Source organism: Zeugodacus cucurbitae, chromosome 4, assembly GCF_028554725.1.
Source record: "Zeugodacus cucurbitae isolate PBARC_wt_2022May chromosome 4, idZeuCucr1.2, whole genome shotgun sequence".
Lineage (NCBI taxonomy): Eukaryota > Metazoa > Arthropoda > Insecta > Diptera > Tephritidae > Zeugodacus > Zeugodacus cucurbitae.
In genome coordinates, this window is record NC_071669.1 from 440,857 (window position 1) to 461,698 (window position 20,842).

Consider the following 20,842-nt stretch of genomic DNA (forward strand, 5'->3'; position numbering starts at 1 on the left):
AAATTGTTCTCAATAGATAATTTGGATTAAAATTTTAATAATTTGCCTACAAAATAAACGAACTGTGTTAACATGACAAATGTACTAATGTAACTTGAAGCACGAAAAGTGTTATAAATGAACCATTAGTAAGTGCATGTGTAACTACTTCATTACACTCTCACTTAAGAAACGACAAATATATGATACATTAATTTAAGTTAGGTATCCTCTATGTTCCTATTAATTATGATCACATTTATTGTATTTGGTATGTATATATATATATGTTACATATGTATATATTGTATGTATGTATGCGTAAATTTGTAAGTGTACACTTCAGAATACCAAATAAACTTACCATATTCGGTGTTATGCTAACGGGAATACCACGATGACATGCTGCCATCGGGTCGAGGCCATCTAAGTGTGTTAGACTTTTCGATTTCAACTGTAAACAGACAAATTAAAGAGGATTTTATTAACAAGAATAAATAAAAGATTCCTGTGGTCAATGACATTGCATTAAAATTAAGAAAATAAAGATTAATATATAAACATAAAAGGATATACATAAGCAAATCAATTAAAAGAAATATACTGATTTAACTTATTCCTTCGTTTACCATCAATGTTTGTGTATTTGTTTTATATTTATGTAAAACTTCTTGAAAACAAAAGTTGTAACGAACTTATATTGTAAAATTATAAGTATGTACATATGTATTTATGTAAATCGATTAATTACTGACATTATTCGCATATTGTCATGGATTTATCATTTTGTGTAGAAAGCTTCGAAGCGACACCTGTAATATGTTACGAAAATTAGACTAAAAAAGTGATTTCCAAAATATCTCTGGCCACAATTGTTGCTAGTTTTCTTCATTAAAATTCCAACATCAACATATATATATATATTTGGCGTAGAAACCGCTTTAAGCGATTATAGCCGAATCCACCAGAGCGCGCCACTCATTCCTCCTTTTTGCTTTTTGGCGCCAACTGGAAACACCAAGTGAAGCCAGGTCACTTTGCACTTGGTCTTTCCACCGGAGTGGAGGTCGTCCTCTTCCGCGGCTTCCTCCAGCGGGTACTGCATCGAATACTTTAAGAGCTGGAGTGTTTTCTTCCATCCGTACAACATGACCTAGCCAGCGTAGCCGCTGTCTTTTTATTCGCTGAACTATGTCAATGTCGTCGTATAAATCGTACAGCTCATCGTTCCATCGTCTGCGGTATTCGCCGTTGCCAATGTTTAGAGGACCATAAATCTTGCGCAAAACCTTTCTCTCGAAAACCCCAAGAGTCGTCTCATCGGATGTTGTCATCGTCCACGCTTCAGCGCCATACATCAGGACGGGAATAATGAGCGACTTATAGAGTTTGATTTTGGTTCGTCGAGAGAGGACTTTACTTTTCAATTGCCTACTCAGTCCAAAGTAGCACCTGTTGGCAAGAGTGATTCTGCGTTGGATTTCAAGGCTGACATTGTTGGTGTTGTTAATGCTGGTTCCCAGATAAACGAAATTATCTACAACTTCAAAGTTATGACTGTCAACAGTGACGTGGGAGCCAAGACGCGCGTGCGCTGACTGTTTGTTTGATGACAGGAGATATTTCGTCTTGTCCTCATTCACCACCAGACCCATACGCTTCGCTTCTTTATCTAGTCTGGAAAACGCAGAACAAACGGCGCGGTTGTTGCTTCCGATGATATCAATATCATCGGCATACGCCAGGAGCTGTACACTCTTGTAGAAGATTGTACCCTCTCTATTTAGTTCTGCAGCTCGTATTATTTTTTCCAGCAATAGATTGAAGAAGTCGCACGATAGTGAGTCACCCTGTCTGAAGCCTCGTTTGGTATCGAACGGCTCGGAGAGGTCCTTCCCGATCCTGACGGAGCTTTTGGTGTTGCTCAACGTCAGCTTACATAGCCGTATTAGTTTTGCAGGGATACCAAATTCAGACATCGCGGCATAAAGGCAGCTCCTTTTCGTGCTATCGAAGGCAGCTTTAAAATCGATAAAAAGATGGTGGGTATCGATTCTTCTCTCTCGGGTCTTTTCCAAGATTTGGCGCATGGTGAATATCTGGTCCATTGTAGATTTTCCAGGTCTAAAGCCACACTGATAAGGTCCAATCAGTTCGTTGACGGTGGGCTTTAGTCTTTCACACAATACGCTCGACAAAACCTTATATGCGATATTGAGGAGACTTATACCACGGTAGTTGGCGCAGATTGTGGGGTCTCCCTTCTTATGGATTGGGCAGAGCACACTAAGATTCCAATCGTCAGGCATGCTTTCTTCCGACCATATTCTACAAAGAAGCTGATGCATGCACCTTATCAGTTCTTCGCCGCCGTATTTGAATAGCTCGGCCGGTAATCCATCGGCCCCCGCCGCTTTGTTGTTCTTCAAGCGGGTAATTGCTATTCGAATTTCTTCATGGTCGGGTAATGGAACATCTATTCCATCGTCATCGATTGGGGAATCGGGTTCGCCATCTCCTGGTGTTGTACTTTCACTGCCATTGAGCAGGTCGGAGAAGTGTTCCCTCCATAATCCCAGTGTGCTCTGGACATCCGTTACCAGATTACCTTCTCGGTCCCTACATGATAATGCTCCGGTCTTGAAACCTTCTGTTAATCGCCTCATCTTTTCATAAAATTTTCGAGCATTACCCATGTCGGCCAGCTTTTCAAGCTTTTCATACTCACGCATTTCGGCCTCTTTCTTTTTACGTCTGCAAATGCGTCTCGCTTCCCTCTTCAGTTCTCGATATCTATCCCACCCCGAACGTGTTGTGGTCGATCGCAACGTTGCGAGGTAGGCAGTCTGTTTTCTCTCCACTGCGGAACGACAATTCTCATCAACAATTACCGAGAAATTTACCCATTCTCTTAGCAAAACAAACTCAACTCATGATATTAACAACGAAATTAAACATAGCGAAAAGCTGAGTTTTACATAATATCTGCTAACAACATATGTATAATAATAACACCTAACCCAAACCGATTAGCAATCAGGGGAAGAACAGAGGGATAAACTAACTCGCCTACTTTTCCACTGCAACTGAAAACAAAAGTGCATTAAGTTTTATTGTAAAGTTTTGTTCTAATATCTTTCTACATATACTAGTTGAAAAAGTGATGTGTTACTGCAGTATAACTCTATTCCAGCGGAGAAATCATAGAAATGAACTCAGTATATGTATGTATGTACTATATGCTCGATTGGCAATATGGTGCTACATTTGCAAACAAAAAAATAAAAAACAAATAGAAAAGTTAAGTATAATTGACTTTCATTAACTTTATTCATATTAAAAAATCAGACATACAAAAACAAAAATAAAATTTGGTAATTATGTATAATATGCGCAGAAATGTACAAATATAAACGTATAAAAGAATGTAAGCAACGTGTCTCACTTGTATTTTTTTTTATTAAATACTTTCGAGGCAAGCATATTGGTGGCATTTACCTGCAATTTGGTATTTGGCGGAGAGACTACTAAGCAAATCTTCATGGTAGCACGTAAGAATTCCTCGCGTTTTGAATTCAAGTCCTGCGGCATGGTGATGGGAGATGTTACGGCTGATTGCTTTAGTGGCGCACGCTTCGTTGTACTGTACGTTGTAGAGACCGGTGTTTTTGAAATCGTTGATGTGGTCGTTGTGACTGTGTTGTTGATTTTGCTGATACCTTCAACAGTACTCGCAATTGGAAGAAAAGGATTAAGACTCTTTAGAACATTGCTGTCGGTAGCGGAAGTACACGTTATAGATTTACGGAGAGATGTTTCTGGAGTAGTGACTTGTTGTTGTTGTTGCTGTTTGTGAGATGACTGTTGATGCAGCAAGTGTCGTGTGGGTGAATTCAAAATGAAGAGCTTGCGGCGCTGTCGACCCGGAGTTGATGATGAACTATTAATAGGACTAGAAGATAGCGGTGCAGGAGTACAACTTTTCACTGTGGCTATTGCAGAAACAGCGCTCTCACTATATGTGGACTCTTGAGAACCTGCCCGACTATAAACAGGCGTTGGTAGTTGAGCCGAATGTGAGCCTCTGCCATCGATTTCAGCCGCACTTTGGTCTCCCCCCGCACCATACTTAACGTTGGTCACATTATCTTCGAGCGGCTTGTTCTTCTCGTCATAGCCGCTGTGATATGTGCGCGCAATAATTTCGGGTAAAAAGGGATTATTCGGCGAGGTTAGCGTATATTGATAATACGATCCTGCTGTTTCACTTGAGTCAGCACGTTTTAATACTGGTCTTGATGTGTTAACTGGTTTGTTCTCCGCAGATTGTGCTACCGTAAACACATTGTCAATATCATCGGATTCTTCTGGAAAACTGCCGACAAAAAAATCGGCGCCCACATGACTACAACTGCCGCTAGTTGTTGAGAAGCCCAAATTCTCCCATTCACCTGAAGAAGAATTATGGGACGAAGCCGTAAATCCCTCATTGGAGTGCGCATGAAGACTTTTGGTGCTTTCATTACTTGACTTAAAAAGAATGTTTTGAAGACGGGTAAGTTTCGTTGAACTGCTCTCGCTGGTAATGCTACAACTACGACTCGCTTGTTGTTGTTGAATATCACTTTTACTATCGCTTTGTGATTTTAGCTTTTGCTTTTGTTTATGCTGTTTCGCTGATTGGCCAAATTCGCCCACCGTTCGTCCCGAACTACCTGCTCCTGACACACCATTGTTGCTATTGGTGCTTATCTCACCACCCATAGAGGAGTTGGATTGATGCCACGCCCAATAACTTATGCTGGTTAAAGACGAAGTGCGTTCGCCGATGTCGCCCGAGTTGCTTTCCAAAGAGGTACTCGAGTTCGTCGTCGCCACACTACTTAGGTGATGGTATGCATATTCCGGTGGTGTATCGGCATCTGGACTGTCCAAAAGTAGTGCCGGATTGATATGTCCCCCACCAGTCGTACTGTACACACTGTTTTTAGTGCCGCCACTCAACTCGACACTCCCACCGACACCCAGACTTGGCAGGTGAGAAAGAGAGAATATAGAATGGGAATTGCGCTGTAGTGGAGGCAATGATCTAATGCCGAAGGGCTTTGAATTAAAATTGTTTACGTCGCCACTGTCAATGAGACTATTACAGCTACTAATTTTATCGTCCGGAGAGTACTGTTTTTCTCTGTGATTTGTACCGCCAAGGCTCTCTAATCTGTGCTCAGGTGGTTTAATCTCAAGTGATTTATGTTCACCGCGTCGGAATGAACGTCTTAACTTTTCGGCAAAGTTTCCACATGATTCTTTGGATGCTTTATTATTCCCCGAAGTAGAACTTGGACGGGCGTATGTGGTTTTAACCGTTGCTGTAGATTGTTTGTTTCCCTTCCTTGTGTTGTTTATGTTGAAAGCCTTTTCAATGTTTTGGTCTTCATTTTCCGTTTGTATATTGTCCAATAATTTTTCCTGCATTTGCGTTGACTTTTTTATTTTTCTGTCCACGGAAATTGGTTTGTTGTTTTTCCCTATTATGGGCACTGCGCTGACGTGTATTTCGTTTTCAACAACACTTTGTTGTTGCTGCAAATGTACGATTGCTAAAGCGGAAGTGAAACCACCGCCCATTACGTCCACACTGTCGTCCCTCATACACTGAACATCGCTTTTGCCAACCTCAACTGCGGTTGATGCTATTGAAGGTGTCCTCGTTTTTGCATTTGCAGCGGGGCTGGACCTAATTTTTTTATTGAATTCACTGTTTGTAAGTTTAATGCGGCCGAAAATGTATTGCCAACACTTACTGTGGATCGAATCAATTTGGTTCGCTTAGAAAGCTGCTGACGGGGTAATGGGTCAGTTTTAAGTTCTTGCCGTCGCGGTGTTTGCAACTGTACTTGTACTTTTTTCTTTATATCGAAGGCTTGTTCAACACTTTGTATTTGTATGTGTGTTAGTGAATTATCCATCGGTGTAAGGAAAATATTTTGTTATTTTTCACATCTCTTCACCTTTTTTTTACGTTTTCTGATGATTTTTCATTATTCCTCCGATAATATAATATGAAACAATAACTTTTTGGGGTTTCCTACTGTCGAATTTCGCACAGCCTTGTTATAAAGTTTGCTTCTCTTGTTGTTTAATTAACATTTCAACATTTTCTCCTATATTTTAATTTAACAACTAACACCAGTGAAGATGTTCTTTTATTTGATTAATATTGGTCGTTTTCATGCTATTACTCCAGGGTTTAACCTTTTTAATTACGAAAATGTATTCACGATTTCGGTTTTATTTATAGTTTTTTAGTTCAACTCCAGTGATTAATCAATTGATAAATTTTATAAATAAAAGGTTTTGATATATAGATTTTAGACCAAAACCTATGGCACATCATTTCAAAAAACCCATAGTTTCATTATTTTTCATGTATAAGGAACTGTTAATCCGAATTATATAAAAAAATAATAGTAATGGTTTAAGGATTTCAATGATAAACCTATAATTTTGACGATATTTTTAATTAAAATCTATAGTTTTATATGACCTATTAGTATTAGTGAAAGCAATGTAACTACGGTATGAATTGATAGGGGTTGGGAAATCTAAAATTCGTTAAGACATTTTTTGTTTTCTCATTTAATAAAATTTGAAAACGTATGTACAACTTTTACTTTGCCATTATTGTTATTTGCCTGACGGAGAGTTTGCGTGTGTGCTTATTTTTTGCCAAGGCTTATCCATTTCTACGGCACTTCCGGCGGCCATAAAATTAACAAAGTACAACGCTATTTCGGTAAGAATAAAAACAACAAATACAAAGCTGTAGCGCTCCATAATAACGAACATGTTGAGCTGCAGAGGCAAATGGCAGCAAGTATTCCCTTTGATTATATAATTAATCCAGCTAACATTTGTGTATATACTAATATTCATATTAAATCCACTCATAGTTCTTTGCTCTATTGACATTTGCTCATTATGGTCATAGTGGCACACACCCAGATGCTTTCTTACATACATACATATGTATTATATGATGTCATGAAGATTTTTATTATGTCTCCCTATTGTTATTATAATTGCAATTGAGATTATTATTTATGTTTCAAATTGAACTGTTATATTTACATATATTTGGAGTCAAGCACTGTAACGCGTGTGTGTTACTTTTTACGACTAAAATTGCACTCAACAAAAATTTTCTCCTCAATATTTATTTATAAGTTATTAGTATAATTGAATAATATTCAAGTATAGTACAAATGAATTATCTCTTAAAGGCGAGTAGAGGAAATTGAAGCTATAATGAGACTTGTAGCATTGTATTTCTCATTCAGAATAGTAGAAAATAATGGAGTTAAGTCGGGTAAAAAGTACGCGAAATAAATAGAAGAAACCTGCTGAGAGACATTTGCCAATGTGGTTAATAAATAAATGAATGAATTTGAAACTTCTGGTACTAATTAACTGCAGATAGTTTGTTGCAGGCTCGCTTTTGCGTACAACAAAAGTGGCATTGTGCTGATGGCATACTCAGCTGTTCAACGTGCTCAGTACAACAATAGTTGGCGTGTTGATGCCTAAAAATAAACCTCGTGCAGGTGGAAACAAATTGTGAGCATTTCATTTGAAACGTATTCTATTCGTGTAGAAAGCAAACGAAATTGCTGTAAACTATTTTCATAAAACTTTTGCATTCTAGTTTGCATGTTCTTAGATATTTAAGTTTTGACACTTTGATTGATAACGGTCAAAGCAAATACGAAAAATACCCCACAAACACATAGGGTCATAAACACCTTCAATGGTTGTCGACCAATGTTTGATCGATAATTCAATATATTTCCCAAGAGCAACTGAAGTAAGCGGATCGCAAATTGCGTATATGATGTGACACTGTGTCAAACTTGTGATATTTCTGATTAAAAATCCATAAAAAGTAATTTGTACACAGTTAAAAAGTAAGAGAGAATTTCCTAGTACTACTTCAGTTTACTAGTTCTTCAGATGATATGTGTGTAATTCTTCCACAACAAATTTGTCCAAGCCTAAATGATCCATATTGCTGTCCAGTAAAAAGCTCAAAGGGCAATTAGAAAGTTAGCAATCGCGTACATAAAAGGGTGACAAATTTTCCTATAATATAATATAAGCATTTAATTTCTAACGTATAATTGGTGCTATGGTACTTACATGTCTATATTTAAAGCGTGGTTTAAAACATTACATACATATATGTGTAGTATAGTGCCACTAGCATTTCGCAGAATTTTAGTTTTGCTTATTTAATTTCGAAAATAAACTAAAACAATAATTCAATTATGCACGATGAGTGGCACATTAAACGAGCATGTAAACAAAAACACACCAACACAATTAGATAAATAAACCAACCTGCGGTGGTGGAGAGCCAGCCCGAACAAAGGAGCGTACAGTTTATTTGTAAATACGACGAAAGCCTCTATAAGTGGTTGAAGTGTTTAGAAAATGGCAACAATCGCAGCAAAACAGAACAACAATATTTTGCCCTTTGGCAACTAAGTATGCTCTTTTAATTCAAGGAATTCATTAAATATTCAAAAAAGCTTTTAAAATGTTAATAATATTTTTTTTTTTATGTTTTCAAACAGGTTTTTTATTGTGCCATAATATTCATACCAAATGGAACAAATATAAAAGGTGTAACTTTTGCAATAAAAGTACTTAACACCCACTCAAAATGCACCAATACTTAATTTGTAAATATTTATAATTTTTATGTAAGAATGCCATTGTTATACTATTTGATCATTTGATAGCGGAGCATTAAGGACTCCAACATATCGGCAAAACTCATACCGAACCAAATGTGCACCCATACACAAGAGAGAACTTGCACCGACAAGCTAAAAACTTATGAACATATGTATGTATGTATCTATGTTCAACTGTACGTACGCCATATCACATTACCGTTTGTTGGTGAAACGGTCGAATGCCATAAGAAGGTCGTGCTAAAACGCACCTTAACCTCAATTACACCAACATTTAACTGTGTGGAGAGACTAAATAGTATTTTAGATATTTCCTAAAAGCCTATCCACGATTTTGATTTTGATACATATTTATTACCTTTTTATTTTTTGATAATGCAAGATTACTGTATTAACGTAGTTATGATTGAGTTATTTAACCTCTTAATAATATGTACTTTCTATCATTCTTTGAATGAAAATCTGTCAGCGACCTAATTTCGATACGCGTATAACAAGGCATATATTACGGACGTAATGAAGTTGCCTTCCATTGGAGAGAGATTTCATTTATGAGGTGGGTCCCAAACCCTACGCACAATCGCTGAAGCCTTCTCACTTCAGCTCGCCTCCAAACGGATGTCTGTTAGCTACCTAGAGAATACTTGGTCTAAAACCGGAATCACGACTTCCGCTTGAGTCAATTGCAAAACATCGTTCCTGGCCACTCCCAAGAGAATGGCAGTCAGAAAATATCCTTCCTACTCCAAATATATATATATATAACGGGTGATTTTTTTGAGGTTAGGATTTTCATGCATTAGTATTTGACAGATCACGTGGGATTTCAGACATGGTGTCAAAGAGAAAGATGCTCAGTATGCTTTGACATTTCATCATGAATAGACTTACTAACGAGCAACGCTTGCAAATCATTGAATTTTATTACCAAAATCAGTGTTCGGTTCGAAATGTGAAATCCGCTTTTTTATCGACAAATTTTGTTCAGCGATGAGGCTCATTTCTGGTTGAATGGCTACGTAAATAAGCAAAATTGCCGCATTTGGGGTGAAGAGCAACCAGAAGCCGTTCAAGAACTGCCCATGCATCCCGAAAAATGCACTGTTTGGTGTGGTTTGTACGCTGGTGGAATCATTGGACCGTATTTTTTCAAAGATGCTGTTGGACGCAACGTTACGGTGAATGGGGATCGCTATCGTTCGATGCTAACAAACTTTTTGTTGCCAAAAATGGAAGAACTGAACTTGGTTGACATGTGGTTTCAACAAGATGGCGCTACATGCCACACAGCTCGCGATTCTATGGCCATTTTGAGGGAAAACTTCGGAGAACAATTCATCTCAAGAAATGGACCCGTAAGTTGGCCACCAAGATCATGCGATTTAACGCCTTTAGACAAAAAGTAAATGTCATGAACCAATCTAACGTTTCAAATAAAGAACCGATGAGAAATTTTATGCGTTTTTTTTTTAAAAAAAGTTATCAAGCTCTTAAAAAATCACCCTTTATAATGAAGTCGCCATCGTTATGTAATATAATCAGACTTAGAAACATTGGACAATTCACGTTCATTAATAAAAACTGAAAACTGAAGACTTAAGTGAAGCATATCAGAATTTCCATGCAACACTCGAATTTTTAGCGCAGATAAGCTACTTACTATGCACAAAGCGTATTGGCGCACACAATCGCAAACAATACATGTACATTTCGTCAACCCAACAGCTGAATACAAATCATTACTAGATACTGTACTGATACATTTTAGTGTATATTGAATTTTGTGGTAGTCAATAGGTGAACATATATCCATTTACCAGTGAAATGCTGATACATCCCGACAGCAGTCATCACCACTCTTAGTAGGCTTTTGGAAATTCATTAGGACAAAATTAATTCAATAAATCGTTTTTTTCAGTTGTTTGTGTATTCATGCATAAAAGCTATGACCACAAACACCCTAGTAAATGGTAAATTGTTAGGTGTATTGCATTTGTCCGATCGAATTTGCATATTTGGGGCCAACGGTTCATTTTCTAAACACAAATGCACACCGACCGCAACTCAAGCTTATGTAGTATATGGTACCACTGGTGTTTATAATAGTATTCCATATATGAAGGAATTTGTACTAGCAAGGTAGAAAGAGCTTGTTCAATTCAAATAGTTTACAATTCCCGTTAGATTAATTCACTTAAGTATGTATGCACTCAAACCTCCAAATCACTATAGTCAATTGGAATTTTCAATGAAATTTTCCGAAAATATTAGGATTATACCATACATATATGTATGCTAGTGAATTTCTGCTGAAATTGAATACAGCATGGAACAGCATATACATGGAATCTAAAATGAATTTAACGTAATGGACATTTTTTGTAGTATCGAAGCATTGCCAAGCACTGCAGCTCAGTTTTTTGTCGGTTTATCAGCAGTGACATAATTAATTTGATGATAGTTAATTGAAGTGAAAAATGGTTTACTGCAAATGTCAGAAGTTTATTTTGTTGTGATTTGAATTCTACATCACTAGCTTAATTGAATAATGAATAGTGAATAATGGAAATTATTGACAGTTTTCTTAGGAGAATCGAAGTAACGATTAATTTGCGCTTTTATTGGAAGACAAACAATAGTACACACTAAATTTTAAGGATATTATACTCGCAAGTGATGTGTGAAGTTCAAATTATATAAATACTTTTAAGTATACCAAAAGTTTATTTTATCACTAACATCAATGAATAGAGCGCCAATACAAATTCACAATACATACATAAATATATCATTTAAGAAAAGTTAAACTATTTTAGCAAAGGAAATAAATTATCAATTAGTCTTTCTGTGTGATCACACAGTTTAACTGACTTAATTTTGATTAATGATCCATTTGCTTATCCTATGTTCAACATGTTTGTGTACATATACTATGCAGACACCCAGTGCGTATGATGAACATTTCTCAATATGTTGGTCTATTTCATATGGCGGATATGAGTGAGTAGAAACTAAAAAAAGTACAAATACATGCAACAATATTGAATGGCATTCTAAGATATTGAAGACAATAATATTAGGTGGGCGTTAATTTAGTCCTTGCGGAGTAAATGCAAATTCCCCCCGTTATATTTATAAGACATTCGCATAAAAATTTTAAATTATATTTATTTATATGCAAGAAGGTCTAAGTACGTTACTTTTCAAGTAATTTCTTTGCCACTTCTACACCAACATCTATCTTATCCTCTCCACTTAGGCTAATTCGGCACGGCGCGGAATGTGTATACCTAATTATGACAAGCTATCAACACTGTAATCAATTTATATAGCATAAATCAATATACATTAGTGGGTGTTGGAGAAGTTAGTAATTACAATTAGGTCAATTGCAAGTATATGGGCCGAGTTATTTATTACTTTTGCGAATATTTTGAAATTTAGAAAATATTTTTCCTAATAATTAAAATATAATTCCTAGTGTAAATAATAAATGAATGGTAATCTGTTGTTTCAAATTAAGGTACTCATGAGCGTATAAGTGTTTTTGTAGAGTTAATAACAGCAGAGTTACAATGATCAAAAATGGGATATTAAACAATATGGGAAAATATTTATTTTAGTTTATTAATAATATGAACAACATATAACACTTTTTGTTTGTTTTATTATTGAAATTTTTCTCATTTGATTAGTAGATTGGAAATGAGCCGCTTAATGGACATAATTTAAAACGTCCCACCATCCTATGCACGACTAATATATTCTTCAATACTACATCACAATCGAAGGGCGGCCTGGAATGCGCGCAACACAATGGCCTAAAGGTAATAAGACAATTATTTAATGCTTCATTAAAACAAAGTACATGCATATATGCATACAAACATGCCTGAATGTCTGAACATATGCACAAATATGATAATTTTTATATGTGTGTAAGGGTATTTATGAAAAGCATTATTTAAAAGGAAATATTTTACGTTTTGTAATTCTCGGTTACGGTTTGTTTGCCTTGTGGCGGTGTCTTACAACATTGGCCACCCGTTTGTTAGTCTCTGATAACTGTAGGCACATGTGTATAAATATAAATATATACATATGTTATAAACACTTCTTCTAGTTAAATGAAATTTAATATTAATATTTTTGATTACACAAAAATATTTCAAAGCCATTCATCGCCATCTGCATTGTCATATAGCTCCAAATAAATATTTAAAACTATATAATATATATACTTTTCTGTTCTCTTGCCTTCTAGTATTAAACTAGTAAAACTGTATACATTTAAGTTACAGTTTTTCAAGCCTTATATTGAGAACAATTTTTAATGAAATTTAGTTTTCTTCCCATTATTAGTTACAAATACAGGCCTATGCCACTGTTATGAATATAATAACTCATCTGACAGCTAATACTAGACCCACGAATGCTGCTACACTTTCTTCGCACATTTTAGTAGAATTCAATTTACCATGAAGTCAGTGGTAATTCGCCATGCCATAATCATTTTTGAATATGTAAATATATAAATACATATGTATATGTGCGGAAGTGAAGACACCGCCCCACTCTATAAGTACGAAATATTTCGATACCCAGTCTTCCCTTTGGGCCTGTCTTTTGACAGTCTTGTTTGTTATCATAAGTAATTTATGATTATTAGAAGCAACATTGTTGTCAGGTGTCGCAGCACTCTGTGTATTTTATTTACTTTGTCTTAGCGTGATTTAAATTCCAAATTGGGAAGTCTGTTAACTGACAGTTTTCATATTCTTTAGCATATACATAAGGATGCCAGTTATAGCGGTAGAGCGTTTCTTGATTTAAGATGGTGTAAATGTAATTATTCTCTTTACTATGTCGTAATTGCTTAGAGTACCTTATAGTAAAAGGTGTTTCTTAAATTTGTAATAGGAAAATGTAATTAATACAAGTAGAAAGTTACTCATACGCCATGTGTAAGAGGACTGCATTAATATGCTAAATGTTCCGAGCTGAAATGCATATATTTCTATGTCACTTATCAAGTTACTGGTAAAAGCTTTGGTATACTTCTGCCACAGCTGCGCCTTCAATTGGTAGACACCTCCATGATTAAGCATTGCATTTACACGACTTGATAATAAATGGTAGTTATGTGCATATGTTTATCAGAGTAGGCAATTATTTTCATAACTTTTCTATTTATTAATTAGCGTCAAAGTTTGTTCTACTCAACGTTTACAAATAGCGCAGAAGGAAAAGTAAATAAGCGAAACAAGTGCTGGTGGAACCGAACATATCTAATCCTGCAATTGGTAACATGAATTTTTTATGCCTTTTTACTTTCAGCATTCATATATGTATGTAGAAGAGATTGTGTCATAATATAACCCTATAATCACGTTTATTTCAGTTAACAGTTATTAGGTGGAGAAAACTATTATAACTTATAAAACATGTTGCGGTAGTATAAATATGGAAGATTCGTTTAATTCAGTTTGTCGCGTTAATCAAAGGCAATTAATATCACTTATTCGCTTTTATTCATAATCACTCTTGCCGTCAATTATCTCTTTATTGTATTATAACCTGAATTGGTATTATTGTGTATTCACTAGAGAAATCTTCAGTTCGACAATCTTCGAAAAAAACAGCAGTAGAGTAGAGCTCAATAAAATTGCTTTCATTTTGAACGGGAGGGGTCGTGCCATCTGGCTAGCGAATCAATAAAATATAAAGGCCTCATGTTCCGCATTATAAATTCTTGCCAATTTTCAATACTTGAAACGTCAGGTAGCCTAACTGAACTTCCACCTTTTTAATATCCGTTGTGCAAACAACCAACCCTAATAAAAAATGCAATACAACAACAACAACGAAGACTTGACCTTACCATTATTTTAAATGTTTTGGTGATTTTGACAAACATTCAGTTATGCAAGTGTTTGTACATATTTTCAATGGCGCTTGTTCATGATGTAACCGAAAATAACAACGAGCACATGAAACTGGTATCCTTAGCATGCCGTCCCGCTTTTGAGCATTCTTAGTTATGGCTATTGAATGTAGCAGTGGTTGCTGAAGTATCTATAAAGTTGCGGTGAAATCACCATCGGTTGCCTGTGGAAACCAAATTGTAAGCCGTGCCCCTTGCTAGGCACCTTTTAGATGACTTCGCGCAACATTTGAATTCTATCGTTTCCTTCATTGCATTGTGCATACACGAATTGCATTTTACAGCGCCTTTCCAGCATAGCCGATTTGGTTAATATGTAAGCAATGACCAATTTACCTCATAGGATGTTAAAATCGTGAAAGTAGCGAATATTTCCGTTATGATTCTCTCACAAATGATAAGAAATCAAGGATCAAGAAAATATTGATTGAAAACTATACTGCAAATTTAACGACTTATAGTTATGCACCGATAGGAGAAAAAATGTTTTATTGTCAGAACAATATGTATAACTTATCTTCTTAAACAATGGCAGATTAAATTATATTTTTTATACCTTATTTAACTAAAACAAATAACGTATTGTTGGAAATAACCATAATACAGTTGATAGTAAACTGATGTAAACTGCGGGCCGATATTTTGAGCACATTGTAAGTTTCTAAGTTCAAATGGATGATTTTACAAACACATACATATCTACATACATACAAAAAATGAAGAAAAAAAGGAAAATAAACCAAGCACTTTCTTCCAAATGCATATCCTGAAAGGCGCTGGTCGACAGTACGACTTTGCCTTTTGGCAATAAAAAAGAATGAGGCTTTCGCGTTGCCTTTGACGTCAGCAAATGTTGGGCAAAGACATAAATGTGGGAGTCACGAAAGCATATAAAATCAACCTGCCTATACTAAAACTTTATGCATTTTTCTGTACTTATCTACTGAATATTACATAAGCTTATCCTGTCATTTAAAATGACAATGAGTAAAGGTGAAAAGCTAAGTAAAGCCAAAAATATAGCGAAAATAGATACATCACGTTTTGCAATTAACTGCTGTTACGATTTCACAGACGCTTTCATTAATATTGTAGGCACATGTTAAAAGTAAATATATCGACAGTTCTTCTCCTTAGCGTAAATAATTCTAATTGCATATGCTTTTGTGTAAACACAATTATATCTGAGCATTAACAATTTGATATATGTAAGTAGGCTCAGCTCTCGGTGGGGAATAGAATGACACAATCTCGACAAAAAAGCATTTCCACCTATACTAAGGCTTCCACTGAGGTGTAAATTTTTTTGTATTCATGTAATGAGAGAGCACTGAATATTTGCAATTAATTTCTCACTGTTTCACCCCTTAACGCAACTTAAGGCCAAAATTTAATTCAAATATTCCGACACTACAATTGCCTTGCGTGGTGTAAGGCCAAGTTAACCGAGCTGTTTTGCATGTATTCGTACATCTATTTTTAGTTACCCTGCAGAGAAATTTATGATACGTAACTTATTAGCATTTGCACGAAATGCTTACAATACAGTAAATTCTATACCTATGTACGTATGTATCTAGAGGTAGCTTGAATTTCAGAAGATGACATAGACTCTTGCAACATAGATATAGACATGAAACATTAAACATTTCAACTTTTTTCTATTAGACTACAGTTACAAGACATTCACATTCAACTAACGCATTTCCTAAAGGGTAATTTTGTCTTCTTTACCTTGACGGTATACACAATTTATACCCAACGAGCCAAATAAACAGAAAGTAATATTAAAACAAGTTTGGCTCATAACGCATTAAACCACGTTAATTCTTCTTTGAACACTTCATTACTCTCACTAAAGGCTTATATATTCACGTAAATTAACAAATAATTGTATACTCATGATACAAGTTTAACGATGAAACTTTCAAAAATGTTAGTTGGGACTAACTTCATGTACAGCTGGCCCATAATGTAATAATAGGCATTTAAGAGTTGTCATTATCATTGATTTATCGCCCTAGTCTCTCCCCTCTATGAAAAGCACAAGTTTATGGTTAAATATGCAAATGCGAGAATGGTGCGTTTGAGAGCAGTAAAGTGTTTAACATGCAAACCAAATTTGTATAATTTGACTGTTTTCTGAGGTTTCGGTGTGGAGGAAACTATTTCATATATAATAGTTGGCATGGATAAATTTGTACGAATTGTTGGTTTGAATTGAATGTGTGTTGCAGTCAACAGTACGCCGCATCTAATACACCTGTAATCTTATCCAAACGGAGCATGACTTGAGTAAAAAATCTATATCTACACCTATGTGGTGATAACTACTACATATGCAATATGCACTATAGCTGCTATATATGCTTCAAAGTGATTTTACACCTTCGTACCGTTTAAAATGACATACATTTTAATCAGACGAGCATGTTATGATAAATGTTGTATGAATCAATAACAATTTCTTCTTCTTCCATATATGAAATATAAGAATTGACCATAAGTTACATATATAGATCGGCCAATATGCTGATTATATGCTGAAACTTGGTGGTAAATTGTATAAAGTGTTGTTGATGCGTCTTCACAACTTACATATATACTTCTCGCAACTGTAAAAGCTGTTAATGAGGATTTGTGTTGTCACTAGGAATTAATGTGACCAAGGAGGTCACGGAAACTGTGGGCTTAAAACTGGTCAAATATTTGAATACCCCGCGCTTTCATTAGTATTACATACATACGAGTATCACATCGAACCGCTTGAACACAACAACATAACGCCAATGAGCTGGACGTCCATAAGTATGCACTGAAATCCTACAATACATTAAATCACATATGAACGACTCGTGTAAATGGAAATTGTTTAAACAAAGGCAAAACAACAAACTCAAGCTGACACACAAGCACCTACGTATCTATGTTGCAATTTGTCGCGATGGTGTTGAGTGTTCGAGATTGGCCGTCGCACGAAAGAAGCGCTCTCTCCCAAGTAATGCTCCTTCTCTTCCACTCGTTTCCGGCAATTAGCAGAAGAATTGGTGGATTTATTCGTAATCTTATGCACAAACACGTATGTATGTGATTACAGAGTGGTGTAAACAAACAAAAATAATTGTCGAGAACTTACATGTATCATTGAAAATGGTGAGATATCGGTAATTGAGGGGGGTGCATACGTCATCATATGCTAATCCAAATTAATCGTATATCAATAACTAAATAAATACAATAGGAGGGTGGGATCATGTGTAGAAGTTCACGCAAGTGAGGAAAGTTTTTGATTGTCATTCACTTGGGAGTGGCCAGAAACGATTCTTCTCCACATGGTTCAAGCAGCTCACGACTTCCGGTTTTAGACCAAGTATCCTCTGGGTAGCCCGAAATATGGTCGTCTGTAGTACCAGATTCCAGCATAAGAAAATACATCAAGCTACTTGGCTGTCTCCTGATCGAAACACGCGGAACCATGAAATAAATACATGTGTACAATATAATTGATCTAATAGCAATCGAAAAACTTATCCACTCCTCTATCCTAAACTGGCATATATATTTTATCTTAACTTAACTAACTTTAACTTTAACTTTTATTCTTTCAGATAATATATTAGATAATTTGAGTAACCATTCGGAAATCGAAAGGCGTCCTACACTACATTACAATTTAACTGAATATATATGTATATTACAATTCGATAATGAATTTCTGTTTTTAATGATATGTACACAAGTAGATACATATTGCCTCATTAGAATTATATGGACCAACATGTAGAAGCTATAACTTTTACTGACTTCATTAAATTTTTACAGTTTTAACTTTATTGTAAATATCTCATAGCCCACACTCTTATTCAGTACGTTGCATGCCATTTGCATTTCTCACATTAGCATCTTCACGCAAGAGTGAACCTATCAATGTTTCACCTAATTATCTAAGTAGCGGTTGGGCACATTAGTGCCAGGTTTAACATGATATTTAGTATATGTGCTCTCGCCTGTGCTCGGAATTAGTTCGACCTAGTCTCGTCATCGTCTTTCTGTTCCGTAGTGACGCTATTGCGCTCAAGGATACACACACAAATAAGAATCGTGAAAATAAAATTAAATGGCATACGCAAAGAAATGCGAAAGGCCGCTATAAATGAGATACTATTTCAAGCAACACTGTTTGGACAAAAGCGAGTGTTAAATAAACAAAGCAAACATTGGGGGGTAGAGGAGTGTGTATGAATTCGTTATGGAGCAAAATGAACTGCACTACACCCAAACCACTAACGGTAACGTGGATTCGACTCAAAGGCGAAGTGCACCAGAACGCCAAGATGGCTAAGGATAGGTGAAGTATTCTTGCGTCATTTACGTAATTAACTTTAAGTTTCATTCAATTCGTTGGCAAGGTCATTTCAATGATGGCCACTGCCAATAAACGAACCACCACCGCAAACGGTTTTAGGTCTGAATTTCACAAATTTCGAAGTAGGAGCGTGCGAGGATATTACGCGTCTAACACGAAATGAAATAGAGAAAAACAAAGAAAGTAACTAAAAAGTGCGAGGTAGAAGAGCTGTGTCATGTCAAAGTTAGCATGGTAATAGGTCACTTAAGGGATGTACAGGGCGCGACGCTTCGAATGCTCCTTTTGGCGTTTCTTGCTATTTCATTTGTATGATATATATACGTGCTTAGTTTGCGCTGCCCATGTCAGTCCAGAAATGGAACTTATATTCAAAAACTTTTCTGCAATACGTGGGCAATGCAAAACACGATATGTACACATGCGCCCTGAAGCCAAGCGGTATGGTGATTGTGATTTTGTAAGTGTGAGTGTGACATCCACAATCTTGTAAATCCCATCTGTCACCAGTCTTCAGTCATCAACAATTAACCGACAGCGTAGCTTAAAACGATAACTCCGCCGATATTTGTGGAAATGGTAACAACTCGAGTATTTTATTCTAAAATCTGGAAAAACTTGCTTGTATGAAAATAATAATATCCAAATTAAAACATAGTCCTGCATAATGGGCTATAACTAGAAATTACCGATAATCAAAAAGCGGAGTAAATATGTAAAAATTGGTTACTGTCCTCTATTTACAAATTATTAATATTTGGTATAATGCTATAATAGCTTAAGTGTAATTATGGAATTGATTCGACCTATTCGAGACTCGATGTCGAATGTGAATGTGTACTATATCATCAATTGTTGAATGCGCAAATGATATTTCAGATTTCACTAAAAATCAGAATCAGTCTCCGTAGAAATATTTATGTAATTACCGAATGTTTTTCTAAGAATACTTTTCCATTATATTTCCTAATTTCTCTTCAAATGCACTGTGTATCAAAATAAATGCCACAATTTTACTGAGTCCGCTACACTGTACACTGGAGACAAATCTTCAACTCCATCATCTGGGATATACTACACATTTGTGACAGTTAAGGGACTTTGCAGAAAAACTGGATTAGCGACGTATTCCCTCCCAAACACCTGGGGAGTAATTAACGGACTTTTCCTCATATTTTCCAATATACATATGTAAACGAAAGAAGCGTGCGTCGCTTTGATCGCTCATGTACCATATAGCTGATTTTTTTCACACTAAGCTGGAATAAAACTATAATCCCTCTCAGCCAGCACAATAAAACTTTCTTGGTCGCATAAAAATAATAGAAAAAATAAAAAAACGAATGCCACCGAAATAGTTACATACATAAATACGTAAACACACCAATACACAAACAAATATATCACCTCGAAATATGTATATGTGTTTCTGTAAATCTTACTATACATTTAGTTGAAACTGCAGGAGAGCCAGAAAATTATATGAAATTTAATAGCAGGTGCTTTACCACCATCGATTCCATCTAGTCCATTGATTACTGAAATTGGCATTCCTATTGTTTATTAATTTAAAATTTGATCACAAAAACGCAAGTTTGCTGAAACATTGCGCTAAAGTAACGTATCATATACCACGTATCCTTAACAGTTACATAGTCTAATAAAATACATATTGCTTTTCATAGCAAAATAAAAGAAATAGCAAATTCATTGTTAATATCTTATTTAACCATTTATAACCACATTAAGGTTTGAATAAAGTTGATAAGTAGTTATTTAGAATGTGGTCGCTTGCTC

At 35.7% G+C, this 20,842-nt stretch overlaps 1 protein-coding gene across 19 annotated transcripts in view; it reads right to left on the reverse strand.

Annotated features, from left to right (window-relative positions):
• Positions 1 to 20,842, reverse strand: part of LOC105210114 (uncharacterized) — a 46,756-nt gene that overhangs the window by 6,883 nt on the left and 19,031 nt on the right. For 13 of the 19 annotated variants that reach the window (XM_054228708.1, XM_054228702.1, XM_054228703.1 and 10 more), the window contains one exon: positions 344 to 433. In XM_054228708.1, the coding sequence (XP_054084683.1) occupies positions 344 to 433 (90 nt within the window). Of the gene's footprint in view, positions 1 to 343; positions 434 to 3,477; positions 6,369 to 20,842 lie in introns of those variants that run through there. The other 6 variants (XM_054228698.1, XM_054228697.1, XM_054228695.1 and 3 more) reach the window with 5 other exon arrangements.